This window comes from Gadus chalcogrammus, chromosome 17 (assembly GCF_026213295.1).
Source record: "Gadus chalcogrammus isolate NIFS_2021 chromosome 17, NIFS_Gcha_1.0, whole genome shotgun sequence".
Taxonomy (NCBI): Eukaryota; Metazoa; Chordata; class Actinopteri; order Gadiformes; family Gadidae; genus Gadus; species Gadus chalcogrammus.
This window is the reverse complement of record NC_079428.1, coordinates 11,757,757-11,780,971: the sequence shown is the minus strand read 5'-3', so window position 1 is coordinate 11,780,971 and position 23,215 is coordinate 11,757,757. Positions and strand designations below refer to the sequence as shown.

Sequence of the window (23,215 nt, the reverse complement as noted above, 5' to 3'; positions counted from 1 at the left end):
CAAAGTCGTATCAGAATCAAACTTAAATATTTATTCATAAAACTCTAAATACCCCTAAAAAAGTGTAAATTTCTCTAAAATATTACATGTTTCATTCAAGAATCCCTCCATACACACAAAAAGCATGTTTTCATCCCTTGGTGATATAGTTATATATAAAGAAGAACATATACAATAACTAGATCTATAGTGTCTTTGGTATAAAAACTAAAATCAACACAACATGAACCATCGATCAGAGAGGGATTAGAGGACTTAACCTGGTTTCGTTTCAGATATCTGTCTACTTTAGTACGACTACACTTTGGCCATTATTCCAAGAGGGGCCATTTTGGTTTCATCAACATGGCCACTAGGGGAAGGCCGATACACAGACCTGTTGACCAATGAGAATCCATGTACTGTCACCATGGTTTCAAACTGGCACTCTGTGGTTTAAAGTTTAAACTACCAGGTGAAGTCTTGTTGTGTTTATGAACAAGTGGAAATTGGGCAACCATCACATAGTATTATTATTATTATTATTATCATCATCATAACGCTCATTCAAACCTACTCCCTTTTGACAGTGCTTGAAAAAAAAAGATGAAAAAAAAAAGTTTGTTGAATTTTTACGATATGTCTGCACTTAATGCACATCTATAAATTTTAATCCTACGGTGTTCTGCCCCTGACAAAGTACCTTTGAGCGAGAAACAAATGTGTAGCTCTGTAGCGCAAGTGTTTGACGACAGTTATAGGAGGTGTCTTATCCGGTGCAGTGGAGGACGTTGGCACACACACACACACACACCAGCACGCACCATGTCAGCGCGCACACGCCGTATTCGGCACTTGGCCGTTGTTACCGTGGTCTTTGGGGAAATAAAAATAAAAACACACATCAGCAGTTTGGGGGGGGGGGGGGGGGCATAACCATGACGTCGCAGAGTAATATTGGCATGAAGGACAAAACGTTTTTCAAGTGCTATCAAACGCACCATATAATGCACACGACCGGGGATTTTGGTGTTAATGCAAATAACAGTCGCTGTCATCCTTGCTCAAATGTTAAATGTATAAAAACAATTAAATGTACCTAAATTAGCAATATCTGACCAGAAATCTCTCAATATGTCTAAAACGCCTTTTTTTCTCTCTAAACAGCGTAGGCAAGTCATGTTACACCAAGAGCTGCTCAGCGATTGGCCGAGCGTGAAACTGACGGTTGGCATGGCACGGTACACCTGGGGACGAGACATTTATTTACATAGAACCGCTAGGTGTTTATTCACCCTGCTACTGGTTTTAGAAACCCCAGATTGATGCTGACAGCAAACCATGAAAACATTAGAAATCAACACCAAACCTCTTCCAGTGGAGCCGAGTTGTAGGTAAGAAAACACAATCTTGTCCGCAGGGCAATTTGTGAAAAATACAAAATGTTGATTATCCGACAGCAGGGAGTGATATATATATACAGGATATATGGTGAATATATTACATAAAATATCTGTGTCTTCTCTTAGGAGGTATTGCACAGCAAAACTCCATTTCCCATGATCCAACAGGCGTTTCCAAGGCACCGTACAGAGACACTGTCTCTCTCCCCACATTTCTGTCCCTCCTTTCTTTAATTGGGGGAGAATCTGAGGGTTAGAAAGAAGTGAGAGAGGGGGCAAGTTAACGAAAGATAACGTAGTTCTTTATAAATCCAGTTTTATCTAACAGCAGATGGAGGGAAAATGTGTGAGGTTTTACTTCTGGTAGCGGGCGATGATGTGTGTGACCATCCTATCGGTGATGCCTGGGCACACATCCTCAGCCAATCGGATGTTGCGTTCCAGCTCCTCGACAGCCAATCGCTGGTCAGAATTATCCTTGTGCTGCTGCTTCAACTACAGAGGAGAGAGGGGTGTACCTGTGTTTATAGTGCGTGCGCGCGCGCGTGCGTGCGTGCGTGCGTGCGTGCGTGTGTGTACCTCTGTGAAGACAGGGGAGATGACGGTGGTTAAACTGGTGGATTTAGGCAGCTGCTCTGGAGCCTGGAATAAAACACAAAATAAAACACTGATTAACGACATTATGAGACATTATGACATTATGTGAGTGTGTGTGGACTACAAGTAGCCTGGCTCCGCCCGCCTAAGTACTTCCGCTCAATTTGAACTTCCCTTCAGTACTAGGTCTGGACCTGCTGTATGTAATTTGGTTTTCTGCGCTACCACAGCGTGCGCCCAATCAGCGAACAGAGGGCGTGTCTGAGAACAATGATCCGACCGAAGCGGCGTGTTGTCAACGATTAGACCCAGCTTCGAAAGTTGACTGCATACATCATCTCTGACCTTACTATAAAATATTGATTTACAATGTGCAATTTTTCCCCGATAAATTAAATTCGACGAACAAAACCTGCAGCTGTCGTTGACGGACATTTTCGTGCAGACGCGCAAGGTGTTTGGTTTGTGTACAACCTGCGCGTGATTCCCGGCGCATGACATACGTCACAACCAAATGTTAGCGATTGGTTATGGCAGATCCAGAGTGGCACTGGGCAGATCCAATCATTTTAAACTTCAACAGACACCCGCCTTCAAGTGAGTTAACGTTTGTCAATTGATTAGGTCAATTACAAATGAAATGAAATGAAGTACGAGAGTCTGGTAGAACCAGGCTAGACTACAAGCACCAAAGAACACAAAGCGGGTACACACCGTTCCATTGAGGACCTTACGGCCTTCCGGTTTCTTCTTGCGGACCGTTGTGAACGACCATTCTGGAGACTGGCTGTTCTCCTTGTTACTGGACTCACTGTAATAAACACACGCACACAGAATATTATACACACACACACATCACCTGATATACACACGAAAACATTTTGTGCTGTTCAAGTCGTCAACACACGTTACATTATAAACACTGCAATTGTGAGGACTGGCGGTCAACACACGTTACATTATAAACACTGCCATTGTGAGGACTGGCGGTCAACACACGTTACATTATAAACATTGACATTGTGAGGACTGGCGGTCAACACACGTTACATTATAAACGCTGACATTGTGAGGACTGGCTGTCAACACACGTTACATTATAAACACTGCCATTTTGAGGACTGGCTGTCAACACACGATACATTATAAACACTGCCATTGTGAGGACTGGCGGTCAACACACGTTACATTATAAACACTGCCATTGTGAGGACTGGCGGTCAACACACGTTACATTATAAACACTGCCATTGTGAGGACTGGCGGTCAACACACGTTACATTATAAACACTGACATTGTGAGGACTGGCGGTCAACACACGTTACATTATAAACACTGACATTGTGAGGACTGGCGGTCAACACACGTTACATTATAAACACTGACATTGTGAGGACTGGCGGTCAACACAGTACTCAATTCGACTCCAAAACTCTTCAGGTAATTATCCCCGAATTGGATCAACGGCGCGCAAAAATTCTGGACCTTTGACTGAAATGATCCAGCTTTTGCCTGATTTCTTTGCGCAAAAGGAGTCTATTTTCTCACATCACGTGTATGAAGCAGAACTGTCTTATAATAAGACAAAAGCGAGACCTTTATAACATTCATACAAAAAATACATGTAAAAACAAACCTGTCTGAGTCGTCCGAGCTGCTGTCGCTGTGCCCCTCCTCTTTCCATCTCCGGTACCTGTCAATCAACTCGCTGAGGTAGGACGTCTTCTTGCACTGCTTCACAATGAACTTGTGTTTCAGTAGCTCTTTAGCTGTGGGTCTCTGGGGAGACAGAAAGACAGAAAGACAGAAAGATTCACTTGAATGAAGGAAAAGATAATCACACTTATGACGGACCTGTTTCGCTCGGACCATGAGCGAAACCGAGAGAGATTTTTAAGCTATGGGTGCATCAGTCAGACGAGAGCTGCAGTGTGACAGTTGGCCAGCAGGGGACATTAGAGAGGGGGCTAGCTGCGGCCGCGCCCCACCTGTAGTGTCTGTTGTGTTTCCTGTAGTGTTTCCTGTAGTGTCTGTCGTGTTTCCTGTAGTGTTTCCTGTAGTGTCTGTCGTGTTTCCTGTAGTCTGTCGTGTTTCCTGTAGTGTCTGTCGTGTTTCCTGTAGTGTCTGTCGTGTTTCCTGTAGTGTCTGTCGTGTTTCCTGTAGTGTCTGTCGTGTTTCCTGTAGTGTCTGTCGTGTTTCCTGTAGTGTCTGTCGTGTTTCCTGTAGTGTCTGTAGTGTTTCCTGTAGTGTCTGTCGTGTTTCCTGTAGTGTTTCCTGTAGTGTCTGTAGTGTTTCCTGTAGTGTCTGTACTGTTTCCCGTCGTGTTTCCTGTAGTGTCTCTCGTGTTTCCTGTAGTGTCTGTAGTGTTTCCTGTAGTGTCTCCTGTAGTGTCTGTAGTGTTTCCTGTAGTGTCTGTAGTGTTTCCTGTAGTGTTTCTTGTAGTGTCTGTAGTGTTTCCTGTAGTGTCTGTAGTGTTTCCTGTAGTGTCTGTAGTTTTTCCTGTAGTGTCTGTAGTGTTTCCTGTAGTGTTTCCTGTAGTGTTTCCTGTAGTGTTTGTAGTGTTTCCTGTAGTGTCTGTACTGTTTCCTGTCGTGTTTCCTGTAGTGTTTCCTGTAGTGTTACCAGTAGTGTCTGTAGTGTTTCCTGTAGTGTCTGTCATGTTACCAGTAGTGTCTGTATTGTTTACCTGTAGTGAGGTACCTGTACCGTGTTATCTGCAGTGTGTTGCCTGTACAGTCTGCAGTGTGTTACCTGTACAGTCTGCAGTGTGTAACCTGTACAGTCTGCAGTGTGTTACCTGTACAGTCTGCAGTGTGTTGCCTGTACAGTCGGCAGTGTGTTACCTGTACAGTCTGCAGTGTGTAACCTGTACAGTCTGCAGTGTGTTACCTGTACAGTCTGCAGTGTGTTGCCTGTACAGTCGGCAGTGTGTAACCTGTACAGTCTGCAGTGTGTTACCTGTACAGTCTGCAGTGTGTTACCTGTACAGTCTGCAGTGTGTTGCCTGTACAGTCTGCAGTGTGTTGCCTGTACAGTCGGCAGTGTGTTGCCTGTACAGTCTGCAGTGTGTTACCTGTACAGTCGGCAGTGTGTTGCCTGTACAGTCTGCAGTGTGTTGCCTGTACAGTCTGCAGTGTGTAACCTGTACAGTCTGCAGTGTGTTACCTGTACAGTCGGCAGTGTGTTGCCTGTACAGTCGGCAGTGTGTTGCCTGTACAGTCTGCAGTGTGTTGCCTGTACAGTCTGCAGTGTGTAACCTGTACAGTCTGCAGTGTGTTACCTGTACAGTCTGCAGTGTGTTACCTGTACAGTCTGCAGTGTGTTGCCTGTACAGTCTGCAGTGTGTAACCTGTACAGTGTGCAGTGTGTTACCTGTACAGTCTGCAGTGTGTTACCTGTACAGTCTGCAGTGTGTTACCTGTACAGTCTGCAGTGTGTTACCTGTACAGTCTGCAGTGTGTAACCTGTACAGTCTGCAGTGTGTTGCCTGTACAGTCTGCAGTGTGTTGCCTGTACAGTCTGCAGTGTGTTGCCTGTACAGTCGGCAGTGTGTTGCCTGTACAGTCTGCAGTGTGTTGCCTGTACAGTCGGCAGTGTGTTGCCTGTACAGTCGGCAGTGTGTAACCTGTACAGTCGGCAGTGTGTTGCCTGTACAGTCTGCAGTGTGTAACCTGTACAGTCTGCAGTGTGTTGCCTGTACAGTCGGCAGTGTGTTACCTGTACAGTCTGCAGTGTGTTACCTGTACAGTCTGCAGTGTGTTGCCTGTACAGTCTGCAGTGTGTTACCTGTACAGTCGGCAGTGTGTTGCCTGTACAGTCGGCAGTGTGTTGCCTGTACAGTCGGCAGTGTGTAACCTGTACAGTCGGCAGTGTGTTGCCTGTACAGTCTGCAGTGTGTAACCTGTACAGTCTGCAGTGTGTTGCCTGTACAGTCGGCAGTGTGTTACCTGTACAGTCTGCAGTGTGTTACCTGTACAGTCTGCAGTGTGTTGCCTGTACAGTCTGCAGTGTGTTACCTGTACAGTCGGCAGTGTGTAACCTGTACAGTCTGCAGTGTGTTACCTGTACAGTCTGCAGTGTGTTGCCTGTACAGTCGGCAGTGTGTTGCCTGTTCTGTAATGCTGGCAGGCGTTTAAGATACAAACGTCTCAAATGTCCTCGCTTCCCCAGCACACTGGCTGCTTGGTGTGTAAATAAAACACTACTGTCTGCACACAATGTATGTGTGCGTAGACATGATTCACGTGTCGATTTAGACGTGTACCTTGTGTTTTCACTGATCATGTTTTGTGATACACACTCATGCAAATTCCATGAGCGTGCATGCATTTATAATTAATGTGTGTGTGTGTGTGTGTGTGTGTGTGTGTGTGTGTGTGTGTGTGTGTGTGTGTGTGTGTGTGTGTGTGTGTGTGTGTGTGTGTGTGTGTGTGTGTGTGTGTGTGTGTGTGTGTCTCTCTCTCTCTTACGAAGGCAGGGTCCTTGTTCAGACACGCCTCTGTGAACTCCTTGAAGCTCTTGGAGAAATCACCAATCAGGGTAGGGGGCGGGGACTTGGGGATGTGGAAGAGGACTCTCATTGGATGCATGTCCGAGTTGGGAGGCTCCCCCTTGGCTAGCTCTATCGCTGTTATTCCCAGGGACCATATGTCCGCCTAGAGGGAGGGAGGGGGAGAGAGAGGGAGACAAAGAGAGACAGGGAGGGAGAAAGAGAGAGAGAAAGAGATACGATGGAGAGAGAGAGATCATTGTTTATTTACATTTTTTATATTTTCCATGTTGACATTGTTATTATTCATTGGTTTAATACGATAACTGCTTTGGCAATGTACATGTTTATTTTCCATGCCATTAAAGCTCTTTTGAATGTGTTGTCATTTCCTGAAAGTGTTTTTTATGTGTTGTTTATTAGAATATTGTTTAATGTTTTGGCACTAGAAAGATGTATCTTTCATATTCATAGAGTGATTTAAATTGAAAAAATGTAATTGAGACAGACAGAGACAGAGACAGAGACAGAGACAGAGACAGAGAGAGAGACAGAGAGAGAGAGAGAGAGAGAACACTCACACACGCCGGGGAGAAAAGTCCAGTAAGAGACTCTTAATAGTGTGAAAGTCTAAAGTTCCCCGAAACGCACAGGTGGCTAATATGTAGCTAAGACTGGACCGCTAACCACATGCTACGACAACAAACTCTTCCAGCCACCGTATGTTACACACACACACCCACACACCGAGGGGACCGCCAGGGTTATATTACAACAGTACGTTGTGACTGGGTGACAGGGTTTGACGGGTCCCCTACTTCAATTACACACAGACAGGGACATGGTGTCAAATGCGTGTGCACGAGAGCCAAGGACAGTGAGCATTCACCGTGTGTGCGCGCGCGTGCGTGCGTGCGTGCGTGTGTGTGTGCGTGTGCGTGTGTGTGTATGCGCTACCTTGGAGTCGTAGGCTGACTGCTGGATGACCTCTGGGGCCATCCAGAAGGGCGTCCCCACAAAGGTCTCCCTCTTGATCTGGGTGTCAGTCAGCTGACCCGCCACACCGAAGTCTGCGAGCTTCACCTGGCCCTGCTCCGACAGCAGCACGTTGGCCGCTGCACACGCAGAGTGGTGGAGCGTTAGATGCTTCATACAGAGACGGAACACGTTCTGCCACTACCCACACATATATAAAACTTATCAGATGTTAGATACAGAGATTTTGCACGCTAGCCACCACACACACACACAGAGCTGTACCACGTTACCCGCTACAACGTAGATATAGCATGTTTGCCGCTACAACATAGCATAGGGGTAAGCTAGTAGTAGTACTCTAACAGCTGACCTACTTAGTGTATAGATAGCCTACCGTTAGTGGTTAGCTCTATACTTAATATAAGATCTTATATTATTCACCCTTCCAGGATTCTTAAGGAACTTCTTCCCACGGTGGGGCCTGCAATCCTCTCGCTTATGAATCTCTCGTTTTCAACAGGAATTGTTCCCTCCAATTTCAAGGCTGCGGTGATAAAACCGCTACTCAAAAAGCCTGGCCTAGATCCTGAATTAGTCAGGAACTATCGGCCTATATCGAATCTGCCCTTCCTGTCCAAGGTACAGGAAAGGATTGTAGCAAAGCAAATCGTTGATTATCTGACGACGAACAATCTCTTTGAACCTTTCCAGTCGGGGTTCAGGAATTTCCACTCAACTGAAACTGCTATCACAAGAGTTGTAAATGACATCCTTCTTGCTTTGGATCAAAATACAAGCTCAATGCTTGTGCTGCTGGACCTGAGGGCGTTCGACACGATCGACCACAGCACTCTTCTTCATCGTCTTGAGCACTATGTTGGTTTCGGGGGTACGGCTCTTGGTTGGCTTGAATCGTACCTCACAGATGGAACCCAATTTGTGCTTCATGAGGGTTCAGAATCAAAGCACTGCAAATTACGCTTTGGCGTACCACAAGGGTCGGTCCTTGGTCCATTACTTTTTGCAAACTACATGCTTCCCCTGGGCGACGTTATCCGCAGCTTCGGAATTAGTTTCCATTGCTACGCGGATGACACCCAGCTCTACATTCCTGTAGATTCCGGGGACTCTGCCCAGATTAAAATGGTTGAGTCCTGTCTGGCTGCTGTGAAGGGCTGGATGTCACAAAACTTCCTACAGCTTAACACTGGGAAGACAGAGCTGATAATTATCGGCTCGAAGCGGGACCGGAGAGAGTTTGATGATGTCTCTCTGTGGTTGGATGGCCTCGCCATCCCACAGAGTGCGTCCGTCAAAAATCTTGGTGTCTTGTTTGACCCTCAACTATGCTTTGACCAACATATAAGAAGTATAACTAGAATTGCCTTTTTCCATCTGAGAAACATTGCAAGAATCAGACAAATGTTATCTGCAGCGGATGCAGAGACACTGATTCATGCATTTGTTTCGTCAAGACTGGACTATTGCAATGCACTGTTCTCGGGATTACCGAACTCTACCACAAAAAGTCTACAGCTTGTACACAACACGGCAGCTAGACTGCTGACCAGAACGAGAAAGTTTGATCATATTACACCTATTCTCACCTCTCTGCACTGGCTACCAATAACTTTCAGATCAGACTTTAAGGTGCTATTGCTAACCTATAAAGCCTTGCATGGATTATCTCCATCCTACTTGAAGGACCTGATCATTCCTTATAGTCTTTCTCGGTCCCTCCGGTCTTCGGGAGCTGGCCTTCTTTCATTGCCGAAGGTTAAAAAGAAATCGGCTGGACAGAGAGCGTTTGCCTATCGAGCCCCCTTCCTAAGGAATAGGCTGCCATCAGCGATCAGGGAAGCTGACTCTGTGGAGCTGACTCTGTGGAGCTATTCAAAGGAAAGCTCAAAACGCACCTCTACAATCTTGCATTTGGAATATAGGAGTGTGAAAACGACAGATGCGAAGTGAAGACCACTCTGTTTGCTTGTGCTTTTCTTATTACAATATACTATCCCACTATGTACTTTTCCGTTCTAATTCACTATTCTGTCTGTTCTAGTGTGTTGCGGGTACTGGACTGGATGCCTGGACTCTCCTCATGGATAACCGGCCAGAACCCCATCACCATTTTAATATGATGTGCATGTATTTACCTGTGTGTCAATTGTGGCACCCATTGCACTCCTGACCTTCCCTGGAAGAAGGGATCCCCTACTATGCGTTTCTTCTCAAGATAGAACAAGAAAGAACAGCTGTCCTACAAAGTGTATGCATAGCCTAGCAGTAGCGGTTAGCACTTTGCTTAGCATAAGTGCTTATCTACATAGTGTATCAATAGCGTAGGAGTAGAGGTTTGCTCTATGCTTAGCATAACAGCTTATCTACAAAGTGTATGCATAACCTAGCAGTCGAGGTTAGCTCTATGCTAAGTAAAACCGCTTATCTACATAGTGGCCGTTTCCCAATGTGAAGGAAGCACGCTCAACGGCTGCCCTTTTAAGGACGCTACGTCGTAGAACGCAGAAGAGCACTGTTCCAATGTTGAGAACACTCAACAATTTCGCGTCCTTCATTTTTGAGAATTCCGAGACTTTTCAAGGACGCATCGATGGATCCTCAACGAGCCAAAATACCCACAATCCTTTGCGTTCACAAGCTGCGCGCGATATTTAAAATTGCCTATAAAAAGCAGTACACATGCCTTTACACAATTGAAGTTATTTGAACTTTTCAAAAATATTGCTTTTTTATAGATTAATCATGTAAATGCAAAAAATTAACCTGTGCGATTTCTTTCAAACGTTTTTGGAACGTAATGATAGGCTATATTTTGCATGGATTGATTTGTTTTAATATGCAAGTAGGTGGTGTTAAAACAAACTACTGTCGCCAATAACAATTTCAACAATTAAAATATTTAACACTGGAGCAATGCAATAAAGCGGAAGCAGAAGCGCTTCCACACTAGCGAGTCGTTCCAAACTGCCGACCTTTGATGTCTCTGTGGATCTTCTTTTCACTGTGCAGGTAGTCCAGCCCCTTCAGGATCTCCTTCAGCATGGTCGCAATCTGGGCCTCCTCGAACGCACCTGCTCGTAGCTACACACACGCACACAAAACTTTATTACATGTTATTGGTTTCAGGGCTTTAAATTTGTTTGATTATTCTTTAATCTGTTCTCAATCACTTGAGATTGTCAATAACAACGGTCATTAACCTGTTCATAATCCATTGGACTACCTTAACACCGGCCCACGTTAATGATTCATTGTCTTATCTCGACGTGACTCACATTGAGGACGGGAACTCACCAGGTCTAGTGCTGATCCGCCACCCAAATACTCCATAATGATCCATAATTTACTGCCCTGGGGGAGAGAGACAGAGACAGACAGAGTGAGAGACGGATGGAGGTAAATAAAGAGAAGAGAATATATTAAAAAAAATTGTAGTTTAGAGTACATAGACATATCTTTCAGCTTTATTTTAATTTAACCAATTGTTGTGTCCTTTTATAAGTTAATGAATGTCCTGTGCGTTCGGCTGTGACAACCACATGTAATGAATAAAGTATCTTCTAATTTTTGTCTGTCGGACACAAAAATGTGTGTCTGCTGTACTTCAACTTTTAACTAAAAGTTGTTCTCCTCCTCCTCAGAGTTGAATTAATAATGATGGACACTCGCCGTCTCAGAGAGACCACGAAACCATCCTGAAAGGCTCATGGATCTATTAACGGCTCGACTAATGAAGCTGGCAGATTTCTTCCAATGTTGACCAACTGGCTCCCCAAAAAATAAAATAAAAAATGGGATCAAAGGCCAAAAAAGGTTCGGAACCCAAGTTAACACACACACACACACACACACACACACACACACACACACACACACACACACACACACACACACACACACACACACACACACACACACACACACACACACACACACACACACACCTTGAGGTAAGAGCCGTAGTACTTGGTGATGTAGGGACTATCACACTGGCTAAGGACCGTGATCTCCTGCTGGATGTCCTCTATCTCGTCCTCAGCCTCCTCCAGGTCTATGGTCTTAATGGCCAACACACTCTGAGTCCTCTTGTCTATCCCCTTAAACACCTGGAGGGGGGGGGGGGTGAGTTGAATAGAGGAGAAGGACGGGAGAGAGTTAAGGTGAGGAATGAAGAAGAAACCGAAAAGAGTGTGAAGAGGAGAATACAAGGCTTTATGTTGATATCATGGTCAAAGATCAGTTTATATTCATAGTTCAGGCACCCCCGTTTAAAACTACAATTCTGGCCACCATGACACGCAGTCAACTTTATCCAACCATGGTAGAGAGACTTGAGAGGGCATGTTAAAGTCCTGCCATGATATTGTGTACCAAGCCAGTGGGGTAGTGAGTCCAGCAGGCACAGTCACTACTCCTCCATCAAGCCTAGCCATCAAGGTTTCTTCTGCATATTAATTTACAACCCTCTAACACACTATGATCATCATTATTAATAATTCATTAAAGAACATCACTGGTTGGTCATTGGACTGGTTGTAGAGCTACGGCTAAGGTCTAGGGGTTCAGGGTAAGGCCCTGAACCCCTAGAGCATAACCCCCTAGGGTTCGGGGGGGATAGAGAAGGTACTGGGGCAGGGCATACAACATCTGAGTAAAGTAGGAGTAGATGCAGACCTCGCCGAATGATCCCTTGCCGATCCGGTCCAACTTGGTGAAGAGTTCCTCTGGGTCCACATGAGAGCTCTGGAGGAGGGAGAAGAAAAGCATTGAAATACATTTCCACTTTGATAAACAAAATACACAAAACACTGAACTGTTGCATTCCTATGACCACCAGCTAACAAACTCACTCCAACGGGTGACCGTTGAAGATAACAGGAACTTGATGCACAGCTTGCCAACACACACACACACACACACACACACACACACACACACACACACACACACACACACACACACACACACACACACACACACACACACACACACACACACACACACACACACACACACACACACACACACACACACACACACACACACAGAGAGGAGAGTGTGTTGTAATCTACTACCACGTGTACACCAACAAGAACTAGTTGTTTCTGCACCACAGCACAGAGTCTATATGATGCACAGTGCCATTTGAAAAGCACAGACAAGAGATTTTCAAATGATACTTGAACAGATTAATATTGTTAATGTAAAACGTCTTTGGGTATATTGGCTTCTACAGAAATCCAAAGTATTGACCTTTCAATTTATTATCAACTTTTTAAAATTGTATGCATGACCAATATTGAGGCTTGATCTGACACGTGTTGCTGTCAGACCTCAAGGAAAGCATACCTTGGGAGTACCTTCACCTCACCTATAGACGACAACGGTCCACATCCCAAACCCATACAACCTACACTACGCGGCTCCCCCCACCATGAAGCAGGACCCCGCTAGACGTACTGCTGCGAGACGAGTAACTGGGGTCTTTGTGGTCGCTCCTCACTAATAAGCACGCAGTTTCCTACTGTTGACCTGTGCCCCCAGGGTTATTTTGGGGCTAGACAACGAGACAGAGCCAGTACTTTACTCCGAAGCTTTCATGTGTGAGAGTCCACACTAAGACAACACCGAGCTTTACTGTGATGGCTCAGTTCAGAGTCGTTTATTCTGGGATGACTTCGTACACGAGTGTTGCGCCGCCCCCACAAACACAAAGTATTACATTAGTGTGTTTCACACACTATCAAGAGTGCAATGTCGGGACTTGTGTTGGGGATGTTACTCCAAGCACCAGATTACCGTGTTTATCTACCATAAGAAATTGAACACACACACACACACACACACACACACACAAAAGACACAAAAAAAATGTTTCAGAGCCAGTTTGGTTTTAAACAGGAAACCGTTTCTGGTGTCATTACTTCAACAGCACCCATTATTATGCAAGACACACAAACACACAAACGCCCCACCCTGTCAGTAAATACAGTGGTTGGTTTCTAAAGATACTTCTGTCATGGCTGAGAAAGCGACAGCGAAAAAGACAGAGGTAGCGTGAGAGAGCAAGAGAGCTAATCCCTCATTCTCTCTGAGAGAAAAAAAAGGGTTAAACCACAGTATGGAGAAAGTATGAGACCTATAAATAGTTGTGTTTGACTTTATTTTCCACCAATAAGGAAGTAGCTAACCCAGCAGCGCATACTATCCGCAATGATGTCATACGGGTCACACCCAATTCTCTCTCTCTCTCTCTCTCTCTCTCTCTCTCTCTCTCTCTCTCTCTCTCTCTCTCTCTCTCTCTCTCTCTCTCTCTCTCTCTCTCTCTCTCTCTCTCTTCTCTCTCTCTCTCTCTCTCTCTCTCTCTCTCTCTCTCTCTCTCTCTCTCTCTCTCTCTCTCTCTCTCTCTCTCTCTCTCGTCTAAGGCAAACTTTCAGCCAGCAGACATACAGACAGGTGGTTCATCATGTTTTGCTGGGTTAATGTTTAGATCACCCGTGCCATTCCAGGAAGTCCAGCTCAGCTATCAGTTAAACCCATTTACCGTATGTACTCCACTCAGTATTACAATTACACATGGTATTACCTATTCATTATTAAATGTCAAAGCTTTTAATTGGTTTTACGTGTTTTCTAAAATATTCAGCAACAATATTTAACCAGTTTGCCATTTAACCAGTTGGTTAAATGGTCTGCTGACATTACCAGCAGGTCATTGGATCGGTACCTGATATAATCAGTATGTTGTTGGGTATATCCAACACATAACTAGTATATTTTGATATGGGGTCTGTACCCAACATAACCAGTATGTCATTGGGTCTGTACCCAGCCTAACCAGTATGTCATGGGGTCTGTACCCAACATAACCAGTATTTCAGGGGTCTGTACCAAACATAACCAGTATGCCTTGGGGTCTGTACCAAACATAATCAGTATGCCTTGGGGTCTGTACCAAACATAATCAGTATGTCATATGGTTTTATATTATACGTGTCTGGAGACATAACCAAACATGGTAAAGAACAAATGACAGATAAGATCAGGATATACTGTTCCGCAAGGAGCCACATGCGGCCAATTAAACACACACACAAACACACACATAAACAACCCACATGCACACCTCAGCAATAAAGAGCATGAGCATGATAGCAAGCTGACAGTAGGTCAAGAGAGGAGAGAGAGAAGCTTTTGAACTCAAAACATACAGAGAGAATGTTTGCGTGTGCGTGTGTGGGGCAGAGAGAGCCGTGACAAGTTGTTTTCAATAGGAAGTGCCCCCACATGGGAACTGTGTGTGTGAGAAAGGTCAAAGGTTAAAGGTCACAGCTGTAGGAGGAGGAAGCCCCCGGCCTCCTGCCCTTTTCTCTTAATGGCTGTGTCCTATTGACCAGAACACTGGTCAGGTTTGGTTTGGATTCTGATCGGACCAATGAGACGTGATCCCAATCAAGGAAACCACGTGGAGGGAAAGTGGACCCTATTTGAACCCTGTTATATCAATCACCATTAAGGTCAAGGTACAACTACATCATAATAAAAGTAATGTCATTAATCCTAATTTAATTAATAGTCAAGTAATACAGTAGTAGTAATACCAGTGCCTTCTTACCCAGCATGTCTGGCCCTTGTGGGAATCCATCCCCTGACCCTACAGTGTTGGTGCCTTGCTCAACCTACGGAGATACACAGGGAGTAGAACCTCTAACCCTGCGGCGTCAGTGCCTTGCCCTGCCTCATCAACCTACAGGTCCACGGCAGCCCTGTGTCGTTAGGGAACATTTGAATATGGCCGCTGTGTAACCATGATAGGGGTATTTGCATGTTTAGTGATCATCTCAGCACACTCTAATTCATTGATTAGCGTTCGTCGGGTTGTGCGTCAGCCCCTAGAATCCGTACATCCGGCAACGTCACCATGGAGACCCTTTGGTTTCCCTGGCCACCGACTCTGAAAAGGGCCTTCTTATGACCCCATGAGGCCTCGCACCCTGACCCCGTGACGCCCTCCTCCCAGGGAGGTTGATGAGTGACTGGACAGAAGAACCACCACTGAGGTCTCACAGAGGGCCCACTTCAGGGCACTGAGGCTCATGCTGTAGGCAGTATGCCGTCGGTTTATATTTGACTATAGAATCTATTAGGGAGTGAGATATTGGTCGGACGGGTGAGCCTTCTACGTACAAAGTTTAAAAACCAATGGTTTAGCTATGGCATCTTAATACAGGACAGAGCTAAACTAGCATGCTAGCTAGCCCAATAGCATATCCATACAGGAGAGTATTGAACTAGCAGGCTAGCTAGCCCAATAGCATATCAACACAGCAGAGTCCTAAACTAGCATGCTATCTAGCCCAATAGAAGATCAATACAGAAGAGTATTGAACTAGCAGGCTAGCTAGCCCCATAGCATATCAACACAGCAGAGTACAAAATTAGCAGACTAGCTAGCCCAATAGCATATTAATATAGCATAGAAATAAACTATTCTATCCCAATAGAATAATAACACATTATTAAACTAGCAGGCTAGCAAGTGCTATAGTATCTCATTTCCCACAATTCCAGTGGGAAACCACTGCACAAAGCTATCAGGCTACCTAGTTCCATGCTATGCTCGAGTCCAACTACACCCCGAGAGTACACACATTATGCAAGCACGCGGGCACGATTACAAAGTCACCACACAAACCACTCACCACATATAAGTGATACCCCACCCAGCCGACACACACACACACACACACACACACACACACACACACACACACACACACACACACACACACACACACACACACACACACACACACACACACACACACACACACACACACATGGCATTAAACCAGCTAAGCCCATTAGCCCACCAAGTTATACCAGAACTGTCTGCTAGCCAATGACTGGACAATGTTGCCACCCCTCTGCCCTGAAAACCAGCTCATGATGGGCCCAGACACATCACATCAGTCAAGTAGGTTGACTACTTCTCTGTGATTTTTCTTGTATGACGTCACACGTGAGAGGACGGCCCTGTCATGACATCAAAAGTCAAAGGACTGCTCTGTTGTGACATCGGAGGTGAAAGGAACTTTGCTACGGTGTCACAGGTCTCCGAGATGTCTTCAGGCCATTATATTTTTAATACAAATAAAACCTGTCCAGCAAAATCTACGGATTTCTTGATTCAAAGTTTATCATTTAAAAGTAATGGATAAGAGGGGAGTGTGAGTGAGCAAAAGGGCGAGAGAGACTGTGTGACCACACCTAGAGAGGTATAGCATAAAGGTACTCCCTGTTGACATCTGTCAGACGGCAGGTGAGATACCAGCTCAGACTCCTGTGATGCAGTCAGAACAAATGACATCATCAGGTGGCCAGTTTAGGTATGCGGTATACATAGTGGCTAGTTTTAAACTAAATAGGTATTAGATTAGAGATAGTAAGTTTAGGTGTTAGGGAGGAGATGATTGAAGTAAGGTTTTGTGGTGAAGGATAAAAAGTAAAGCAATGCATTCAATTTCACGGCCAAACTCCTACTTTGTAATAAGGTACATCAGTTTAAAATATAGAAACTCACAACAAACGATAAAGAAACACATTTTATAGATGGTATCATTCACCCCATACCAGTTTAGCTTCAAGGCGACCACAGAGAGCCTCTGTTTTGTAAGGTGCTCTTGTGTGACGTCACAACAACGACTTCCGCCCCGCCCACCGGGGAGAAACAAAGCAGCACAGCGGGCGCTCCCGTCAGCAGCCCTGTATGTGTGTGCGTGCGTGCGCGCACTTGTTGGGAGACACACCTGTAGGCCTGTTGCTGTTCACAGCTAGGTGTGTTCCCGACTCGCTATCCAACCAAACCGCGATCCAACTCTTACAATGCTAGCTCTGTGTGAGGTAAACGAGTAACTATAAAACCCCCCGAAAATGTTTAATTAGCACCGAGTCCTCTTCACGTCCGCATTAGTATGAGTATTTGTACACATCGAGGGTTAGTTTGTGGTGCTTCGTAAGGTGGTAGACTGGCGTCAGAGTCGCTGTCGTTCCACCTTTAACTTACCTGTATACCAGGAACTTCCATCATTGTTACTTCGATGTTAGCTCCTACACTCGCGTCAGAAAACCCGCTGCGGTCAGTCGGTTTACCCCCGTCCTGTCCTCTCCTCGGTCCTCCCGGCTCCACACCGACAATAAGCTTCGGTAGAACGGAGTGAAAGAGAAGAACCCGCTCTTTAACAATGGAAAAACTAGAAGTACGCACACGTCTACCAGTCCGCTGCAGAGAAAAAAGTGTTGCTGCTTGGGAAAGACTAGTGACGAGGAGGTCGCTGCCCACTTCAGGGAGGAGCGAGAGAGCAAGTCGGGAGGTAGAGAGCGTTTGAGAGGAAACGCAACCAGCAACTCTTCGAGCACCAGTTTTGGATAGGGCGCCACCGTGCGACATAATTCTGTGGGTCTATACGAATTCTATTTAATATTTTCAGTCTACTAATATAAATACACATTATATACACACAAATGGGATGGGGACAACAGACTCAAAACAAGGTCATACAAATTGGATAATTTACGATGTCGACATTAATATAAGAACAGTAAGTCTCAGTAAATTTGATTCAATTCAACCGTCAATTAATTGAAGTGTGTATGATGTCAAACACAAAAATATAACCTGAGGAAATGATGCTGCTGGCCACAAATGACATCAAACATATAAGCAATTACTATGATGAGGAAACAGTGAAAAACGAAGTCAAATCAACACAATTTACATTCTTTTTATTTTTAGATTTGTATTATTTATACACATGAAATAGTAATTCATATCATCACACTCAAAACAAAGGACATCCTTAATCCAATCATGCCAATCTTTGCACTGCGATTACCGATTTTATTTGTGGGCGTAGTATTTGTATGTACCTCTACCGTCCCCTTGTGGCCATCACATGATGCCGCTTTTCTAAGTTCTAATTGCACATTCGTGCCCCATCGACAGCTAAATGACAGTAAAAAATAATACAAATTAGTGTTTTTTACCGAGTCTCTGGGGTCGAGTCTCTTGTTCCTGATAGGTTCACAAGCTCCCATAAGATCCATCCTCCTCCACACTAGAGAGTCACCTCAATCACTTCCCCCACTTTCACACTCTTTCTCTCCTCCTTCTCAACTTCTCCATTCCTTCCTTTCCTCCCACCTCCTCTCCTCTTCTCCCTTGCTTCCTCTTCCTCCTCCCCCTCCCCCTCCTCCTCCTCCTCGTCCAGCTGGAGGCTCCCAGAGGAGAACCTCATCCGGGCGACCCCCCTGGGCGGGGCCCCCGTCCCTGGTAGGGGGGGTGGGCAGTAGTAGGGGTAGAAGACCTCCGGGTCTGAGTCGCTGTAGCCCGCGGCGACGCCCCCCACCATGCAGAGGGAGGCGGGGCGTTGGGGCAAGGGGGAGGAGCTTAGCGGCAGGTAGGTGGGTCTGGAGGGGCGTGTCAGGTGGGGGTAGTACCCCAGCGGGCGGAACTCGGAGGCGGGGTCGAAGGCGGGGTTTGTGCTGCGTGACATATGGAACTTGACGTCGGGCTGGCTGGCCACTCGCCGCGGCAACCCGGGCAGGAAGTTGCAGTCGTCGCTGTAATGTCCCGCCTCTGTGCGGCCAATGTCCAATAGCCTGCCCCCGCTACCTGACGGCGGGTACATCCTGGCCAATCCGAAGCCTCCGAGGCCTCCGGAGCCTCCCGGGGACCGTTGGCAGCGGCGGGCGGGCGAGAGGGATCCGGAGTCATGGCCCAGAGGATAGAAGGAAGGGCGGGGCATTGCCTTGTAGTCCCGCCCCCTCATGCGCGGCTGGGAGAAGCGCTCCAATGAGGAGACGGCGTCCTGGTCCGACAGGTAGCGGGCGTGTCCGGACATGTAGGGGGCGTGGCTAGGGAGATACGGGAAGGAGGGGAGCACCGGGTGGTACTGGAGGGCGGGGCTGTTGGGGTAGAGGAGGACCAGCTGCTGGGGCCCGTCGGCATAGGGGAGAGGGTTGGGGCGTCGCCGGGAGCGGTTGCCATAGATACCGGCCAGCCTCTGAGCCTGGCGCTCGCCCCCCCTCCCCTCCTCCGACCCCGAGGTGGAGGCGGACCTCCGCTTAGGAGGGAGACCTGATAGGTGGAAACTGGGGGAGAGGGGGGTGAAATGGGAGAAGGGGCGGGGCCTGTGGGTGACCTCCATGGCTGATTGGCTGCGCTTGGCACCACCGTCCAGCCGACCTGAGTCGTCTAGTCTCTGATTGGACGGATGAAGCCGGTCCTGACTGCGAAGTGCAGCAGTCCGACTGCAATGAGGGAATGAGTCATACAGCTAGAATAACACACACACACACACAAACACACACACACACACACACACATCATTAAAAAAAATGCGAACAATAAGATTAAGCTGCAAGTCAGTGGAAAAAGTGTGTGTGTGTGGTTGCGTATGTGTGCGTGCATGCATGTGTGTGTTCGTGAATGCATGCATGTGTGGGTGCTTGCGTAGGAGTCACCTGTTTGGAGACATCAGTCAGGAGGTCAGGGGAGGAGCGACACTGTCTGGGGTCACAGTCAGACTGACAGTATATCCTGAGAGAGAGAGAGAGAGAGAGAGAGAGAGAGAGAGAGAGAGAGAGAGAGAGAGAGAGAGATTATACCACCAGGTGTGGTATAATAAAAGCCATTACAAGCCGTTTTGATAATCTGCGTATCCTGCGACACCTAGATGTGCGCAGGATAGATCAGTCTACCAGCCTACCCAGTGGACTGTAGCAAATGTTGCTCATCCACCCAGCACATCTAGGTGGACACGCCCACTAGTGATGTCAGAAGACGCAGATTTCAAAACTGCTTCTCTCCTGTAATCTTTCTCTAAGATGCCTACATGTAGACTCTAGACACTGGGGAAGAAAACCCAGACCCTTCAGGCTGGTAGTTCAGGCCCCTAACCCCCACAGACTCACCTCTCAAAGTGCGTTTGCTTCTTCTCTCTGGCCCCCATGCAGTCCAGCAGCTGTTTCTGAGTCCTACCACTGTTACAGACATACACACATACACACGTGTGTGCACACACATACACACGTGTGTGCACACACACGCATGCACACAAATGCACACACAAATGCATGCACACAGACAAATACACACACAAACACACAAACGCGCATGGGCGGACTCACACACACATACACACACACTCACACACATGCATGCACATACACACGTATCCAAACAGACACACACACACGCACGCACACACACACACATACACACACATGCGAACACGCGTTAGGCAATTAGACACAAGGCAAACATGAAGTTGTTTGTGTGTGTGTGTGTGTGTGTGTGTATGGGTGTGTGTGTGTGTGTGTGTGTGTGTGTGTGTGTGTGTGTGTGTGTGTGTGTGTGTGTGTGTGTGTGTGTGTGTGTGTGTGTGTGTGTTACCTGTATCTGAAGGCAGACCCCCTGCAGGTGAGCAGGCCCTTCGGGGGCTGTGAGGGCTCTTCAGGTAATCTGAAGAAGGCGTGGTACTCCACACACACCTTCCAGAAGCTCTTACACACATCCCTGCTAGCCAGCACAAACACTAGGGTGTCCTTACTCTGTTTCACATGCGCACAACGATATATGAACACACAAACACACGCACAGTTAATATACACCTAATAACTCACTCCTGTCACAACCATTACCATCAAACTTTCTGTCTATCTGTCTGTCGGTCAGTCTGTCAGTCTGTCTGACTGGGTCTTTTTCTCTCTCCGTCTCTCACCCCAACTTTGTCGTGTAGTTTGATGAGGAAATGTTTGCGTTTGAAGCTCAGCTTGCGTATCTTTGCCCAGCTGAAGGTGTTAATCTTAGTGTTCCCCTGAAACATACACACACACACACACACACACACACACACACACACACACACACACACACACACACACACACACACACACACACACACACACACACACACACACACAGACAGTTACATGTCTGCTTAAATGTTATGTATGTATTACTGTGTATTTTACTAAATGTAGTACTGTTTGTAATACTATAGTACCTTGAAAACAAATTATCCAGTGTCATTATACTATACATTAGTGAGGACCTGTGTGTATTATTTGTAATACTGTGTGTAATACTGTTATATAAATGTTTTTAGTATTGTGTGTGGTACTGTAGATAAATGAGGACCTGAAACACAAGGACCCCAGAGTGAGTGACAGCCAGGTTGATCCTAAGCCCCTCTCCATCCTGTGCGGGCTGGGGCCGGATGCCATACATCTCAAGCTTCCTGGACACCTCCAGCAGCAAGACATCTGCCTCGCCTGGGGACACGCCCCTAAAGGAAGTGAAACACGCATGAGAGTAAATATATATTCATTATTATTTATCGAAGTGTAGGAGTGTTTGTGTGTGTGTGTGTGTGTGTTTATGTGTTTTTGTGATTGTGCGTGCGTGCGTGCGTGCGTGCGTGCGTGCGTGCGTGCGTGCGTGCGTGCGTGCGTGCGTGTGTGTGTGTGTGAGTGAGTGTGTGTTTCATGTCTTTGTGGGAACCTGTGCTTCTTGTGGTATTTGATGATCTTGTGGTCCAGGTACTCCTGGTTGGGAACATAGTGCTTCATCTCCAGGTGGTGGCAGTCCACCTCGTCTGTGTAGTCCCCAAGCTCTGCTGTAAAACACACACACACACTCACACACACACACACACACACACACACACACACACACACACACACACACACACACACACACACACACACACACACACACACACACACACACACACACACACGTGGGAGTAGGTCAGCCTAACAGTTAGAACAGTCTACTGGGTAGGCTGGGGGCACACTACCACCTGTGAAATTTCATATCTAATCTCTAACTTCATTGGTATCCTGATAAATAAAGCAGCTGTGATCCCCTGTGGTCTCCTACTGAATGTGTATACAGGACTTACATTGTATAAAGGCTAACATATATATATATATATATATATATTACATGCTGAACTTACCTTGTAATATATGAGAGACCAGCAGGGCGGCGCTGTTGTCATTGCATGTCAGACTTCCGTTACACAAGTCCTGTTTTATCTGAAGGGCAAACAGATACCTGCACAAACATATAAGCACAAACGCACACACACACACACACACACACACACACACACACACACACACACACACACACACACACACACACACACACACACACACACACACACACACACACGTGTGCACACACCCCAGACAAAAACCCACACGTACACACGTGTGTTGCCATGGTGCCAAAATGATCACCATGGCAACATAATTTAGCCATGTTAAAGAACATCAATTACATTTTATTTTGGGACCAGGTTGTTTAACTTTGATGTCAAGTCAAGCTTCAATCTACCCGTTTTATGGGCTGGTCAGACAAGAAAAATGGGCAAAGGGCCCGTCCAGCAGGGAACAGCCTGAACGTGCCCTGATGATAACAGACCGTGTTTCTGACAGGAGGAGTTACCTGGTAAGGGCTCTCTTCAGCTGGCCAGGGTCTGGAGGGAAGAACTTTACTATGAACCTGAAGAACAGATCTTTGGTGTCTGAGAGGGAGAGAGAGAGAGAGAGAGAGAGAGAGAGAGAGAGAGAGAGAGAGAGAAGAGAGAGAGAGAGAGAGAGTGAAGGAGAGAGAGAGAGAGAGAGAGAGAGAGAGAGAGAGAGAGAGAGAGAGAGAGAGAGCGAGAAGTGAGA

The 23,215-nt window shown here is 46.4% G+C and overlaps 2 protein-coding genes across 3 annotated transcripts in view; both read right to left on the bottom strand.

Annotated features, from left to right (window-relative positions):
* Positions 1 to 15: 15 nt before the first annotated feature.
* stk26 (serine/threonine protein kinase 26) lies at positions 16 to 17,913 on the bottom strand. Of its 2 annotated transcripts, XM_056575334.1 has the most exons (12): positions 17,535 to 17,913; positions 12,143 to 12,211; positions 11,413 to 11,574; positions 10,763 to 10,819; positions 10,441 to 10,549; positions 7,427 to 7,584; positions 6,450 to 6,635; positions 3,617 to 3,759; positions 2,694 to 2,790; positions 1,962 to 2,024; positions 1,741 to 1,877; positions 16 to 1,628 (listed from the first exon to the last, which is right to left on the bottom strand). In XM_056575334.1, exons 1-12 carry the CDS (start codon positions 17,556 to 17,558, stop codon positions 1,613 to 1,615), a joined length of 1,221 nt encoding a protein of 406 aa, XP_056431309.1. In that variant the 5' UTR covers positions 17,559 to 17,913; the 3' UTR covers positions 16 to 1,612. The 2 variants fall into 2 exon arrangements, with proteins under 2 accessions (XP_056431309.1, XP_056431310.1); XM_056575335.1 differs by lacking the exon at positions 16 to 1,628 and having other exon boundaries at positions 1,737 to 1,877; positions 17,535 to 17,826.
* A 597-nt stretch (positions 17,914 to 18,510) lies between these two features.
* LOC130370482 (FERM domain-containing protein 7) overlaps positions 18,511 to 23,215 on the bottom strand; it is a 10,903-nt gene continuing 6,198 nt past the window's right edge. Inside the window, exons 2-11 of the mRNA XM_056576230.1 lie at positions 22,989 to 23,067; positions 22,495 to 22,592; positions 22,035 to 22,149; positions 21,672 to 21,819; positions 21,253 to 21,348; positions 20,925 to 21,082; positions 20,444 to 20,512; positions 19,994 to 20,069; positions 18,694 to 19,806; positions 18,511 to 18,585 (exon numbers count right to left, since the gene is read on the bottom strand). Of these exons, the coding sequence (XP_056432205.1) occupies positions 18,511 to 18,585; positions 18,694 to 19,806; positions 19,994 to 20,069; positions 20,444 to 20,512; positions 20,925 to 21,082; positions 21,253 to 21,348; positions 21,672 to 21,819; positions 22,035 to 22,149; positions 22,495 to 22,592; positions 22,989 to 23,067 (2,027 nt within the window). The remainder of the gene's footprint in view (positions 18,586 to 18,693; positions 19,807 to 19,993; positions 20,070 to 20,443; positions 20,513 to 20,924; positions 21,083 to 21,252; positions 21,349 to 21,671; positions 21,820 to 22,034; positions 22,150 to 22,494; positions 22,593 to 22,988; positions 23,068 to 23,215) is intronic.